The sequence below is a fragment of the Entelurus aequoreus genome, linkage group LG03 (genome assembly GCF_033978785.1).
Source record: "Entelurus aequoreus isolate RoL-2023_Sb linkage group LG03, RoL_Eaeq_v1.1, whole genome shotgun sequence".
Classification (NCBI taxonomy): Eukaryota; Metazoa; Chordata; class Actinopteri; order Syngnathiformes; family Syngnathidae; genus Entelurus; species Entelurus aequoreus.
Window position 1 is genome coordinate 45894793 of NC_084733.1, and position 14323 is coordinate 45909115.

The window sequence follows — 14323 nt, forward strand, 5'->3', positions numbered from 1 at the left end:
ATAACTAAAGAAGTTAAACAAATGATGACTGAATGCATCTGAAGTAAACACGCTATAACAACACCTTAGTTAAATATATCACACTATTAAAGAAATGTAACTGCCAAAAAGCAGAGGACTAAAAGGGCTGCCTTGAGGGACACCTTAATTATGTAAATCATTAATTTAGACCCCAGTGTTCTATGTTTGCGAGCAAGGTTAAAATGTCAATGCAAAGATCTGCCAATGTGTTTGTGGTCCAAGTTCCTCTGTACAACAAGAGCTCGTTTGTGTTTTTAGGAATTTGCTACAAAAATGTTTGTCTCCCAGGATTTGTCCTGAACTCGGGGGCTGGTATGGCGTCATTCCCGAGACGGATTTGGCCCCCAGGCCGACAGTTGAAGAACCTGATCCAGGGTATACCAGGCTTCTCATCTTAAAACAGCTGGGATAGACTCCAGCATTCTTGTAACCAGGAATAGAATATGCAGCATAAAAAGTGAATGTCTGAACCGTGATTTTATTAGGATTTTGTCAGGAGACGCACTATCATATGATTTGCATAAACATGAACAGAGGTTCACTTCTTTATACGACTATAATATGATGTCGTGGTATCCCTTTGACAAAAAAGCTTTGGTCTCAGACAATTGCAGCAATGAGTCCTGCTACAGTCGCTCCTGTACCACCAATACCTGCAGTGGCAGCGGTTGACAGACCAGCCATACCTACAGTGAGAGGAAAAACATAGTATTTATCCACCTTTTATTATCTTATACACAACTACGTTAGTGCTACGGTTAACAGATGAGTCATCTTTTAGGTTGCGTGGAGTTCAGAAATACACTATATAAGCCGTTGTGGTGAAGAAGGAGCTGAGCCGAAATGCAAAGCTCTCAATTTACCGGTCGATCTACGTTCCCATCCTCACCTATGGTCATGAGCTTTGGGTTATGACCGAAAGGACAAGATCACGGGTACAAGCGGCTGGAATGAGATTCCTCCGCCTGGTGGCGGGTCTCTCCCTTAGAGATAGGGTGAGAAGCTTTGTCATCAGGGAGGAGCTCAGATTAAAGCCGCTGCTCCACCACATGGAGAGGAGTCAGATGAGGTGGTTCGGGCATCTGCTCAGGATGCCACCCGAACACCCCCCAGGTGTTTAGGGCACGTCCGACCGGCAGGAGGCCACGGGGAAGACCCAGAACACATTGGGAAGACTATGTCTCCCGGCTGGCCTGGGAACTCCTCGGGATCCCCCGGTAGGACCTGGACGAAGTGGCTGGGGAGAGGGAAGTCTGGGCTTCTCTGCTTAGGCTGCTGCCCCCGCGACCCGACCTCGGATAAGCGGAGGAAAATGAATGTATGGATGGACTATATAAGCCGTTTTTCATACACTGATGTAATGAAAACTACTACCAACAAAATAATAAATATATTGTCAAATGAATACCTCAACATTTACAAAGGCCATTTCAGTGTTTACTGCACACTAGATATTGCAAAACACCATTTGTACTTCCTCCTGGATTATGACATGAGAGTACTTGATATTATACGGACTGTACTTACCAGCAGACTGTAAGACCGCCACCAAGCCCCCTGTTGCCACCCCTCCTCCGTTGGCGATGGCCGCACTTGACATCATGCCTGCAGCGTAGGATCCTGCTGCTATCCCAGCTGAGGTGAAGCCCACTGCTCCCAGAACCACTGGAGCCAGAGCCACTGCAGTCCCTGGAACCAAAGTCAACCACATTGGCGCAGACACAAACAAATGCGTGTCTACCAACAGCGGGGAAGAAATGTGAATTTGCCTAAGAAATACTTGTTTTTACATCATCTTACCTGCGCCTACAATTGCAGCTGCAAACGTCACTGAAATACAAAATAACCCCCCCAACATTGTTAAATACCTGGTGGTCAAATTGCTAATATTGACGTTATATATTACTTTCCATGCTGAATAAGTGTAGAGAAACTCACATAATCCCATGTCGTCCTGCTTGATGCGTGCTCTCTCAGTCTGGGTCGGTGTTATTTAAAATGTAAGAGGCGGGGTCAGTCAAGGGGTGTCGTTTCCTTAAGTTTCGTTTCTCCAGAATAGAGCCAACCCAATAGGGCGTCATTTCGGGATGAATATATAACTAACACAACACACTCACATACAGCTATCAATGATTTGTGGCAATGCTGTGACGTCAGTGTCGCCACTGGACTGAGTGTATGTTTAAAAGAACAACAACATCTACATCGTTATTTATGTGTCAGTGTTGCAATACTGCCTTTCAGCCAATAGAGGGCACTGCAGCCGACTGTAAATAATACAGGAATGTTTAGCTGCTGGGAAGTTAATAAAACGAGGAAGATCTGTTTCTTTTAACCTTTTTACTGAACTTCATAGAACACTTACAGCACTTGCTCTTGGCTCGATTTGGCGGAATGATACAAATCACACACATGCGTCAGACATTGATCTCCTGTAGTATAACTGCGCATAAACTAGATCCCTACATCACAGCCGCTCCATCACTGGAAAGAAAAGAGTAAGTAGGTAATTTATTCTTTAACATATCGGTCCGAAATGAAAATATCCCTTTTGTTACTTGTTGAACTAAAATAATCTGTGTCACATTCGTTCAACCAGTTAAAAAGATACTGTATATAAAGCCAAAGCTGTAAGTGAGGTCATAAATATATTGTTGGCCGCTAAATAGATACACTATGATGGTGTAAGTTTATTTCAAACATGCGAACACATAATTACAATACGATACATCACAAATGTCCATTTTCTAATTACAACATGGAGTAGGAAATAGCAGATCCCCGTTTTCCATTTCATAGCAATTACAAACTCGTTTGTTCACTTCCTGCACTGCAAAAAGTCAGTGTTCAAAAACAAGAAAAAAAAAACAGAAATTAGGAGTATTTTACTTAAATTTAGCAAAATTATCTGCCAATAGAACAAGACAATTTGGCTTGTCAAGACTTTCCAAAACAAGTAAAATTAGCTAACCTCAATGAACCCAAAAATACCTTAAAATAAGTATATTCTCACTAATAACAAGTGCAGTTTTCTTGATAGAAAACAAAAATATGAGACCTTTTTTTCTCAATATGTTGAAAAATATTCTTAAATTAAGTAAATGCGAGTGCCATTATCTTGACATAATGATATGCACTAGGCATTACATTTCTTGAAACCAGCAAACTTGTACTGTGTGGGCATTAAGGGCGCCGCCCTCAACTGGTTCCGGTCGTACCTAACTGACAGGAGTTTTTGTGTAAAAATAGACAGTTTTATGTCTTCCACAGCTCCTTTACCACATGGGGTCCCCCAGGGCTCAATCCTTGCCCCAATTGTATTTGCGCTTTACCTTCTCCCCCTTGGTTCTATTTTTAGGAAGTACGGTATTGCATTTCATTTTTATGCCGATGATTGCCAGATTTATTTTCCAATGGCACACAAAATAACACGGTTCAACGTCTTATTGACTACCTGCACAACATCAAAGCCTGGCTTTCAGCTAACTTCCTGAGCCTAAATGAAGACAAAACAGAAGTTATGTTGTTCGGTCCAAGTCGCTCTCCCTCCTCCAACGTTGGGAGAGGGAGTTGGCAGTAGCTGACCGTATCTCAGCGACTGTGTCACAAACCTGGGGGTAAAGTTCGACTCAGATTTTAAATTCGAAAAACAAATCAGCAGCGTCGTTCAAAAAAGCTTTTATCAATTACGCCAAATAGCGAAAGTGAAACCGCTTCTATCAGGACATGATCTCGAGAAATTAATCCACGCCTTTATCTCGACTCGTCTTGACTACTGCAATGCCCTGTACGTAGGCGTAAGCCAGGCCTCCCTTGCCCGCCTGCAGCTCGTGCAGAACTCTGCTGCTCGTCTGCTAACACAGACCCGCAGACGTGAGCACATCACCCCTATATTAGTGTCCCTTCACTGGCTACCTGTGCGTTACAGAATCAACTTTAAAGGCCTACTGAAACCCACTACTACCGACCACGCAGTCTGATAGTTTATATATCAATGATGAAATCTTAACATTATAATACATGCCAATACGGCCGGGTTAACTTATAAATTGACATTTTAAATTTGCCGCTAAACTTCCGGTTCGAAACGCCTCTGAGGATGACGTATGCGCGTGACGTAGCCTGGGGAACACGGGTATGCCTTCCACATTGAAGCCAATACGAAAAAGCTCTGTTTTCATTTCATAATTCCACAGTATTCTGGACATCTGTGTTCGTGAATTTGTTGCAATCATGTTCATTGCATTATGGAGAAAGAAGCTGAGCAAGCAAAGAAGAAAGTTGTCGGTGCGAAATGGACGTATTTTTCGAACATAGTCAGCAACAACAGTACACAGCCGGCGCTTCTTTGTTTACATTCCCGAAAGATGCAGTCAAGATGGAAGAACTCGGATAACAGAGACTCTAACCAGGAGGACTTTTGACTTCGATACACAGACGCCTGTAGAGAACTGGGACAATACAGACTCTTACCAGGATTACTTTGATTTGGATGACAAAGACGCAGACGTGCTACTGTGAGTATGCAGCTTTGGCTTCTAAACATTTGATCGCTTGACCGTATGTGCACAACTTTTTTTTGCGTATGTACGTAACTTTTTTAAAATATATAAGCTTTATGAACCTTGGGTTAGGTGAACGGTCTTTTGGGCTGAGTGATTGTGTGTGTTGATCAGGTGTTTGAATTGTATTGGCGTGTTCTATGGAGCTAGGAGCTAGCATAGGAGCTAGGAGTTAGCATAACAAAGACGTAGGTGTTTTTATGCAGGATTAATTTGTGTCATATTAAATATAAGCCTGGTTGTGTTGTGGCTAATAGAGTAAATATATGTCTTGTGTTTATTTACTGTTTTAGTCATTCCCAGCTGAATACCAGGTACCGTGAGTATGCAGCCTTGGCTGCTAAACATTTGATAGCTTGACCGTACGTGCGCGTCACGTACGTAACTTTTTAAAAATATATGAGCTTTATGAACCTTGGGTTAGGTGAACGGTCTTTTGGGCTGAGTGATTGTGTGTGTTGATCAGGTGTTTGAATTGTATTGGCGTGTTCTATGGAGCTAGGAGCTAGCATAGGAGCTAGGAGCTAGCATAACAAACACGCAGGTGTTTTTATGCAGGATTAATTTGTGGCATATTAAATATAAGCCTGGTTGTGTTGTGGCTAATAGAGTATATATATGTCTTGTGTTTATTTACTGTTGTAGTCATTCCCAGCTGAATATCAGGTACCGTGAGTATGCAGCCTTGGCTGCTAAACATTTGATAGCTTGACCGTATGTGCGCGTCACGTACGTAACTTTTTAAAAATATATAAGCTTTATGAACCTTGGGTTAGGTGAACGGTCTTTTGGGCTGAGTGATTGTGTGTGTTGATCAGGTGTTTGAATTGTATTGGCGTGTTCTATGGAGCTAGGAGCTAGCATAGGAGCTAGGAGCTAGCATAACAAACACGTAGGTGTTTTTATGCAGGATTAATTTGTGGCATATTAAATATAAGCCTGGTTGTGTTGTGGCTAATAGAGTAAATATATGTCTTGTGTTTATTTACTGTTGTAGTCATTCCCAGCTGAATATCAGGTCACCCCCGGCTCTCACAGCATCTTCCCTATCTGAATAGCTTCAACTCCCCACTAGTCCTTCACTTGCACTTTACTCATCCACAAATCTTTCATCCTCGCTCAAATTAATGGGGAAATTGTCGCTTTCTCGGTCCGAATCTCTCTCACTTCATGCGGCCATCATTGTAAACAATAGGGAACTTTGCGTATATGTTCAACTGACTACGTCACGCTACTTCCGGTAGGGGCAAGCCTTTTTTTTATCAGATACCAAAAGTTGCAATCTTTATCGTCGTTGTTCTATACTAAATCCTTTCAGCAAAAATATGGCAATATCGCGAAATGATCAAGTATGACACATAGAATAGATCTGCTATCCCCGTTTAAATAAAAAAAAAATCATTTTAGTAGGCCTTTAAACTCCTTTTATTTGTTTTTAAATGTCTAAACAACCTCGCTCCAACATATCTCTCCGACCTCCTTCAGCCTTACTGCTCCACCCGATCCCTAAAATCAGCCGATCAGCTGCTACTGACGGTCCCTGACACAAGGCTGAAGCTTAGAGGTGACAGAACATTCGCAGCTGCTGCTGCCAAGCTCTGGAACGACCTACCTCTGAGTGTTAGACAGGCCTCCTCTCTTCCTGTTTTTAAATCTCTCTTAAAAACATACTTTTATTCCATGGCTTTTAACAGAGTGATATCCATCCTGCAATGGTGCCCCATAATACACCTGCTGTGAAGCTGTTTTTATGTTTTATTTATTTATTTTTTATCGTGTTCTGTTTGTGTTGTGTTGTGTTTGCTCGGTACTCGTATTATCTTTTAACCTGCCCATTGTACAGCACTTTGGCTTCTCCTGTGGCACATTTTAAATGTGCTTTATAAATAAAGTTAATTTGATTTGATTGTACTAAAAACTAGTTTATTTTTCTTAATAGAAAGGCAGCAGTTAAGAATATATTTCTCATTATGTAGTATCATTTTCTTAAAATTCTTAAAATGCCACATGCTGTGGAATTCAGAAATCATACTAATGCTTACAATCAGTAATCCTGACTAACAGAACAGTAAATGTCACTTGCTTAAATGAAGATATGAATCACATTTCTGTTCACCTCTTTATTATATTCAAGGTGTTATGTATAGCTGAGTGGAGATGACGGCAAAGACACCAGGGGGCAGTCTAGCTCTATGTATTTTATTATATATAACAATAATAATAATAATAATAATAATAATAATAATAATAATAATAACTACGGAAATGGAGTGTGAACTAATATCCAGAAGGGGTGTATGGTGGAAGACTATGTGTATGAATAATTAGCTGTTGAGTCTTACCAAATGTTGAAACGAGGAGAAGGAACAAGGCAGGAAAGGCAGTCCATGGGGCAGGCAGAAGATCCAGGGCGAGAGAGAGGCGTCAGAGTCCGTGTCCATGCGAGGGTCGAGGATCAAGGAAGGCAGTCCAAAGCCACGGGTGAAACAATGGGAGATAACAAAGGGGGAGACTCGGGAAGGCACCGCGGAAGAACCACAAGGACGTCAGAACACGGAGGGAAAAACGCATAGAGAGAGCATAAGGCTTACAGTAAACAAAGAGGTAAACTAAGTTCCCGCATGGATCCTTGGGTCCACTGGTCCTTTATCCAGCTCGCCCTCATCAGTCCCAGGTGTGAAGATTGCCGATTGTCTGCAGGCTTGTCGCTGCGTGGGCGTGCTGCGCTCAGCGTGAGCGGGGGCATATCCGGGCGAGCAGCCAGACGAGGAACTGGAACACTCAGTTGCAGGAGGGAAGCGGGTTCGAGTCTGCGCTGTGACACAAGGTGCATAGTAACATAAAATAATTACAACTATTGGCCATCATCAAAATGCTGAAAGACTGTGCAAAAAAAATCAGGAAAATGTCTAGCCCCCCTGGCACTTGGCTTTCTAAAAATGTGCCCCTTAACAACACAGCTGAATAGCCCTGCTGTGAAGTACAGGAAAAAATGTCATCCAACATTTTTTACCTCAAGGATGTGAAGCATGGCCTCACTTGCATGCCCCAACTTCTTTGGTGGAGCAATAGGGGATGGAAAGATGTCTGGCAAAGCCTTTATCATTGCAACCGCTTGCTTCACTGTAAAACAAAAAGATAATTTTAATTACTGCAGTCTGTTTTTAAAAAAAACCCCATAAAAACAGAGATAAAGACAGAGCAACAAGACAAGAAACATTAGTGGTTTGAGTGATTAGGATGGTTGGCAAGTTATGTCAATGGTGAATACTTGGTGGATGTCTGAAACTGAGCAGCACCAGCATCACTCACTACTGTGGCCAGCCTATGGATTCAAGTCATCAAGTGATGTGTGAGTAATTACCTTCATCTGCCAGTGGAGGTCTCGTGACTTTTTTGAAAACTCCATAAAACTGAATCTTCTCAGAAAATGTCCTCCAGCAGTTCTTCAGTTCAGGTATGAAGCAGGAATTTCCTTGACTGCGCATCCGCTATAGTTCATCCATTATCTACCACAAACGGACATATAGCAAATATCTTTTAAAATCTACATTCCAATCAAAATCTAGTGAATTTTTTTTTTTTTTTACCTACTATGCAAGTAGAAATTGCAGAGTAACCTGCTTTGTGACTTATTAAACAATTTTTGCAAACATCTGTCCTTCATATTAAACCTTTTAAAATGGCTAACAATCTATAATTTGTAAAACAATTAAGGAAATTACTCCAACAATCATATTAAACATAAATCAATTTAAATTGATTTGATTTTCTTACATGATCCACTTTTTTGAAGGATCTTGGTAGGTTTGTCCTTCTCCTTCAAAACATCTGAGTCAATGTAAGCCAGTCTTGCTTGGTATTCAAGGTCCAACAGCTGGGCAACATCCTTCTTGTTAGGTTTGGGCCTAGATTTGTATAGCTCCTGTAGAACTTTGTAGTGTCTGTTCTGGCTCTGTAGGCTGTCAGTACTTACAGGCCCTATTGTTGAAATGAAATTACAATCACTGTTTCAGTTTCTACCATTACAGTTTGAATAGACATACACATATTCAAAGTTACTTACTTTTAGATGAATGGTTATATAAGCAATAACTTCATTTTTGTTATCTAAAACTAAACCACTAAAATATAAATGCCTTCTAAAATGAAATATGATAGTATACCCACACCACTCACTACACTTTCTCACAACTGAACTACTAAAGCAATAGTTACAATGAGTCTGAAGTCTTAAGTCAACAGGAGAGTTATCTCTCTCTCTGCTCTTTGCAGCTGAACCACCAGAACCAGACTGAGCTAAAGCTGTTACCATGACAAATGAATCTTGATGATTCTAATTCATAAAGATTACAGGTAAACTACAATGCTAGCAGTTCTTGTGGTATTGGGTCACAGATATTAGCCCATTTTTAAATAAAACATCTTAATATTGTCAGTTGATGTTTTATGATCTAATAAAATGCCTAAACTAGCATCCTTATTATAAATCTTGTAGTTTTAGAGTTATGATGATACTGTTGCATTTACTAAATAATAATAATAATAATAAAACAATTAAAAAAGTTATTTTAGTAGTTTTAATACAAACACATAATCTCAATATGTGCTCTTACCATCCACCTGTTCAGCCTCTGGAGAACTGCCTCCAGATAGTGATGATATTTCAGCTGCTAATATTAGCAGCTGAAAAACACATACATTCGCAATGTAAATATACAGTATAAGGTCATAACCTGATTTTTAAGTCAGTGGTGGCAGCACAAAAGCACATCTTACGCAGGAATAGGTATCTACATTTTAGGTAAAGTCTGCCTGCCATTTCCACTAATATGACTAATGTCAGAAAGCTGTGTTTTATTGTGCAGTGTTCAAATGAACACTGCGCCTCCACCCGAGCGCATCCCCGCCGCCCCCATTTACCGCGTCAACCATGCTAACATTAGCTAACTCAAAATATACTAAATTTAAAGTCAGCTAACAGTTTACAAGGTGTTCCTTCAAACAGTTTCTGACGATAAAAAAGTGTCATTCATCGTCATATCATCATATCATTTTAAAGACAAGGCTTTTCCTGTAGCTGTTACCTGTTTCTAGACAACGTTTGGCTAGGAGCCCAGTTTTTTTTTAAATGTTACCGTTTGGGACAACTTAGATGACGGACGGGAATGTGCACCTCATAAAATCTCAGCTATAAGCTGTAATATCTTACTGAGATAATTTAGGACTAAAACACTTAAAACAAGTAAAACACTAACACAAAATCTGCTTAGTGAGAAGAATGATCTTATCAGACAAAAAATAAGCAAATATCACCCTTATTTGAAAAATGTAATCTTACTTAGATTTCAGTTTTTGCAGTGTGGTCTTAAATTGCACACAATTTAAATCCATTAAAAAAATAATAATAAAGTTGTCAGTAAATAGTTGAATAAGTTGTAATTCACATAATTAGGTGAATAAGATTAGTTAAATTTTCAACAAAGTTCAAGATCCATCCGTCCATTTTCTACCGCTTGTCCCTTTTGGGATCGCGCGGGGGTGCTGTAGCCTATCACAGCTGCATTCGGGCGGAAGGCGTGGTACACCCTGGACAAGTCGCCACCTCTGTTTATCATAATTGTTCTTTTTTGTACTTTGTAAACACGTTGAACAGTTTCTTAACTGATTCATATTAGTACATTGTTTGATTTCTTTGCTTAATCCATTCCCCAATTTAATTCCACATACTGATACGCTAAAGGTTTTATGTGTTGTACATGCATACAATTGTTTTAACTTAGATTTTTCTGTAAGTTTATATTTCTCCTCTTTTGTTGAGAAAAATTGTTGTATCAGTACATGTTAGGAGGTATTTTGAACCCTGTGGGCGCAGATTCTCTGCTAGCAATATTCCTGTGGGAAGAAACGAAGCTGTGGCTGCATCTTCATAAACTCTAATTTGTGTTGTCTCATATAACTGCCGCGGGTTGCGCACAGGGGACAGAGCGTGACGTATCACAGTGGATAAACTTCTTCACAATTGTGACATTCTGTCTACAAGAGACATTCCTCTCCAAACAGGATTTAGGGGGGTTGAACTCTGTTCATGATGACTTTCACGGCGCAAGAGAGTCAACTACAGATCTCTCTAAGGGCATCATCAGAGGGAGAATTCCTGGGGACGTTGCTACCTTGTGGCATAAAAGGTTTGACGTAGTGATTAATGTGGTAAGACTGGAAACTGACTGGTGTGTTGGTGTTCAGGTCAGGATGAATAACACAGAGTTTATTATTCTGAACATATACACACCATATGAGTCTAGACATAATGATGATGAATATATGAATAGGCTGGCATTTATTAATGATTTTATTGATGATAATTGTTGCACGACCATTTATGTTGTGGGAGACATTAATGCTGATATTTCTGATAATTCTTCCTCCTTTGCCAAACATATGATAAAGATGTGTGAAGACAATAATCTGGTACTATCTAGCCAGGTGCTTCTACTTGCGGACAGCTTCACTTATTACAGGGAAGCCCACAGAACAACTAGCTGGCTTGATCATCTGATTTGTACTGCAGATGCTCATGCAACACTTGGGTCTATGAAAGTACTGTATGAGGCTACTACATCTGGTCATTTCTCTGTTGAGATCACGCTTGACACTGGCAGTCTCCCTGAGATAATGAGGGAAGACAATAGCGCAAGTGAGGCCAAGATAAACTGGTCTGAACTCTCTTCAGAGGATGTGGTATTGTATTGTGGGAGATCAGATGAACTCATGAGCAAAATACATTTACCTATGCATGCCATTCTATGTTCCAATGTCAACTGTAATGTCACTTCTCACTGTGCTGACCTCTGTGAAATGTACACTTGTATTGTGTATGCTTTACTAGAGGCCAGCAGACTTCTACTAACTCATTTTAGTAAAGCTAAAAACACCAAGCCTGGGTGGAACAGATATGTAGCTGGCCCACATGCAGAGGCTAAGGCGGCCCATAAGTCCTGGGTTATTGCTGGTAGACCTAGACAGGGACCTGTTTTTGAGCATAAATAGCTCACCAATACTCGATACAAATATGCAGTGCGCTTTGTTGGCAAGCATGAGCAAGCCCTGAGAGCTGACTCTATGGCGTAGAAACTGCTTGACAGCAATGTCAAGCAATGTCATGACTTCCTTCTGGAAGGAAGTCAAAAACATAAATAGGGGTAAAGTAGCATGGCAATGTAACATTGAGGGTGTATTTGGTGAAGGAAATATAACTGAACTATGGAGGCAGCACTGCTGCTCTATTCAACTGTGTCAGAAGTGAGCTATATTGTACAGGCAACACAGAGGAGGAAGTGGTACACATCAGCCCCAATGACATTTCCCAAGCCATCAGACAACTAGCTTATACCAAAGCATGTGGCATGGATAATATTACTGCAGAGCACCTGAAGCTAGCAAGCCCTAGGGTAGCTGTGTTGCTCTACACCTGCTTTAAAGGGTTGGTAATACATGGTATCCTGCCAGATGCTATGCTGACAGTTATTTTAGTACCTTTCAGTAAAGACAAGGCTGGTAGGGTAGGGAGTATGGACAATTCTCAACCTATCGCCCTAGCCAGCATACTATCTATAGTGCTGGAAAGTGTGATTGTGGAGGGAGATGGGGGCCAGCGCTGCCTGCAGGAGCAAAGGTCACCGCCTTTGTCCATGGTGCTGATGACAGAGCACCATCAGACGGGGGCGTGGCAGTGCTGACGGCGCGACACAGCTGGCAGGTGATTAGATTTCACAGGGGGTACGTGTTAATCTAATCATCTGTTGTCTTTAACAGTAAGCGGCCGGTAGCAGGAGGGAAGAGAGGATACGGACGTGACTGAAAAGTCACGTTGTGAGGTAGAAAGACTTGGGGAAATCTATGCACATTGAAAACTTTGTTCAACTTTGCACGCCTGGCTCCTGTGAAGTGTCTGTCAGTGGGACCGCTAGGAAGCGACTTCCACAGTGATAATAGGCAGAGTTGGGGATCTTATTTGCGCCACAGACAACCCATTTGGCTTTAAGAACAAGCATAGAACTGACTTGTGTATTTAAGCTTTAAAAGAAGCAGTGTGCCTGCATCCACAAGTGCCTTGCATGCTGGGAAATGGCAAAGGTTTGTCTGAGGGAGCTGGGCTTTCCATAACTGACATTTTGTCGAGAATGCTCTCACGTTGTCATAGGCAGCACTGACGAGTTGCCCCTGGCCTTGTAACTTCTTGTTCAGTACATTAAGCTCATGTGTGATGTCAACAAGCTAAGTCCATGAGCCATTTGGGATCACTTAGCACAGGAACAGCCACCCCAACCTTCTCCATGAAGGCTTTCACCTCTGCTCTCAACTCAAAAAATCTCTTCAACGAGTTTCCTCTGCTGAGCCAACGCACCTCAGTGAAGTAGAGCACATCCCCATATTCAGACTCCATTTCCCCTAAAAAAGCACGGAAACTTCGGTGCTTTAAGCCCCTGGATCTGATTTGGTTTATGCATTTGACAACAACAGACATCACATGATCAAACTTCAGGCATTTGCTGCAAAGGGCCTGCTGATGGATAATGCAGTTTTTTTGAAGAAGTGTCACTAGTGCATTTTTCCTCCCTGTTATTGATGGCGCTCCATCGGTTGTTTTTCCAACTAGCCTCTTCCATGACAAACCGGCATTCTCAATGGCATCACACAGCTGGTGAAATATCTCCTGAGCGGTGGTCTGGCCATGCATTGGAACTACTGTGAGCAACTCCTCTATCACTTCAAAATTGTCATCAATTCCACAGACATTGCGAGCTGGGCAGTGTCTGTGATGTCTGTGGTCTCATCAAGAGCGACCGAGTATGAACTGAAATATTTGGCTTTTCCACTAACGCAGGGGTATTTTGGACCCAAATAACAAAAATTGTCTCTGTCTGGAGCCAACGGGAGGGGGAGGGGGCCTCGCCGTGGAGTTTACAGTTACGGTAGCACAATTAGCCCCGAACGGGCTAACATCACGATTAACGTGTTACACGTCCGATTCGCCCAGTGACTCTCTGTCGGAGTATCAGCGCTGGGGTCCAGTGCACCACAGTTTTGTATTGTCGCTCGGTCCTTCGGCGGAGTGCTTCGGAAGCTACCGGACCGCTCGTCTCCCGGCGGGAGCGATAGAGACACACACACAGTGACAGAGAGAGAGAACGAGAGAGAGAGAGAGAGAGCGAGAGAATGAGAGAGCGAGCAGGCGGGCGAGGGAGGGAGGGAGGGAGGGAGGAAGAGCGCGGGCGGGTCTCGTGGAAAAGCGGCAAAACGTTTCTCTGCTTGCATCACACAAGTGACGTCAATGTTCGGCCCTCGAGAGCCATATACCACACCGTAATTGGTAGATTCCTTCAGCTCCGCACACAACGCTGTCAAGCACCATTCATATAAAACGTGCGGGGCGCACTAACATTAAACTTTTATATTAAGGTGGGGGCCGCAAAATAACGTCTCGCGGGCCGCAATTAGCCCGCGGACTACAATTGGCCCGCGGGCCGCGTGTCTGAGACCCCTGATCTAAGGCATTTGACAGAGTCAACCATCACAAACTCTTTACCAAGCTGAAGCATAGGGATGTTCCGGGTAGCATCATACGTATTCTGGCATATTGGTACGACAGGCAGACGATGCAGGTAAAATGGGGGAGTAGTGTATCCTCTCCCTTTAGAATTGGCAATGGGGTACGGCAGGGTGGGATTTTGTCCCCA

The 14323-nt window shown here is 42.1% G+C and overlaps 1 protein-coding gene and 1 long non-coding RNA gene across 4 annotated transcripts in view; one reads left to right on the forward strand and one right to left on the reverse strand.

The window, feature by feature from the left end:
* Nucleotides 1-479: 479 nt before the first annotated feature.
* On the reverse strand, nucleotides 480-2093 carry LOC133646506 (interferon alpha-inducible protein 27-like protein 2A). Its single transcript, XM_062041942.1, has 4 exons — nucleotides 1960-2093; nucleotides 1822-1851; nucleotides 1549-1710; nucleotides 480-707 (listed from the first exon to the last, which is right to left on the reverse strand). The coding sequence occupies exons 1-4, from the start codon at nucleotides 1967-1969 to the stop codon at nucleotides 622-624; spliced, it is 288 nt and encodes a 95-aa protein (XP_061897926.1). The 5' UTR covers nucleotides 1970-2093; the 3' UTR covers nucleotides 480-621.
* A 282-nt stretch (nucleotides 2094-2375) lies between these two features.
* LOC133645679 (uncharacterized) overlaps nucleotides 2376-14323 on the forward strand; it is a 47144-nt gene continuing 35196 nt past the window's right edge. For all 3 annotated transcript variants that reach the window (XR_009825175.1, XR_009825173.1, XR_009825174.1), the window contains exon 1: nucleotides 2376-2519. This is a non-coding gene — a long non-coding RNA (uncharacterized LOC133645679). The remainder of the gene's footprint in view (nucleotides 2520-14323) is intronic.

Excerpts from the sequence above, each read along its gene's own strand:
- LOC133646506 (XM_062041942.1), bottom strand. Across the intron at positions 1,711-1,821 it reads AGCTGCAATTGTAGGCGCAG|GGACTGCAGTGGCTCTGGCT; the intron begins GTAAGATGATGT and ends CTTTGGTTCCAG. Across the intron at positions 708-1,548 it reads GGCGGTCTTACAGTCTGCTG|GTATGGCTGGTCTGTCAACC; the intron begins GTAAGTACAGTC and ends CTCTCACTGTAG.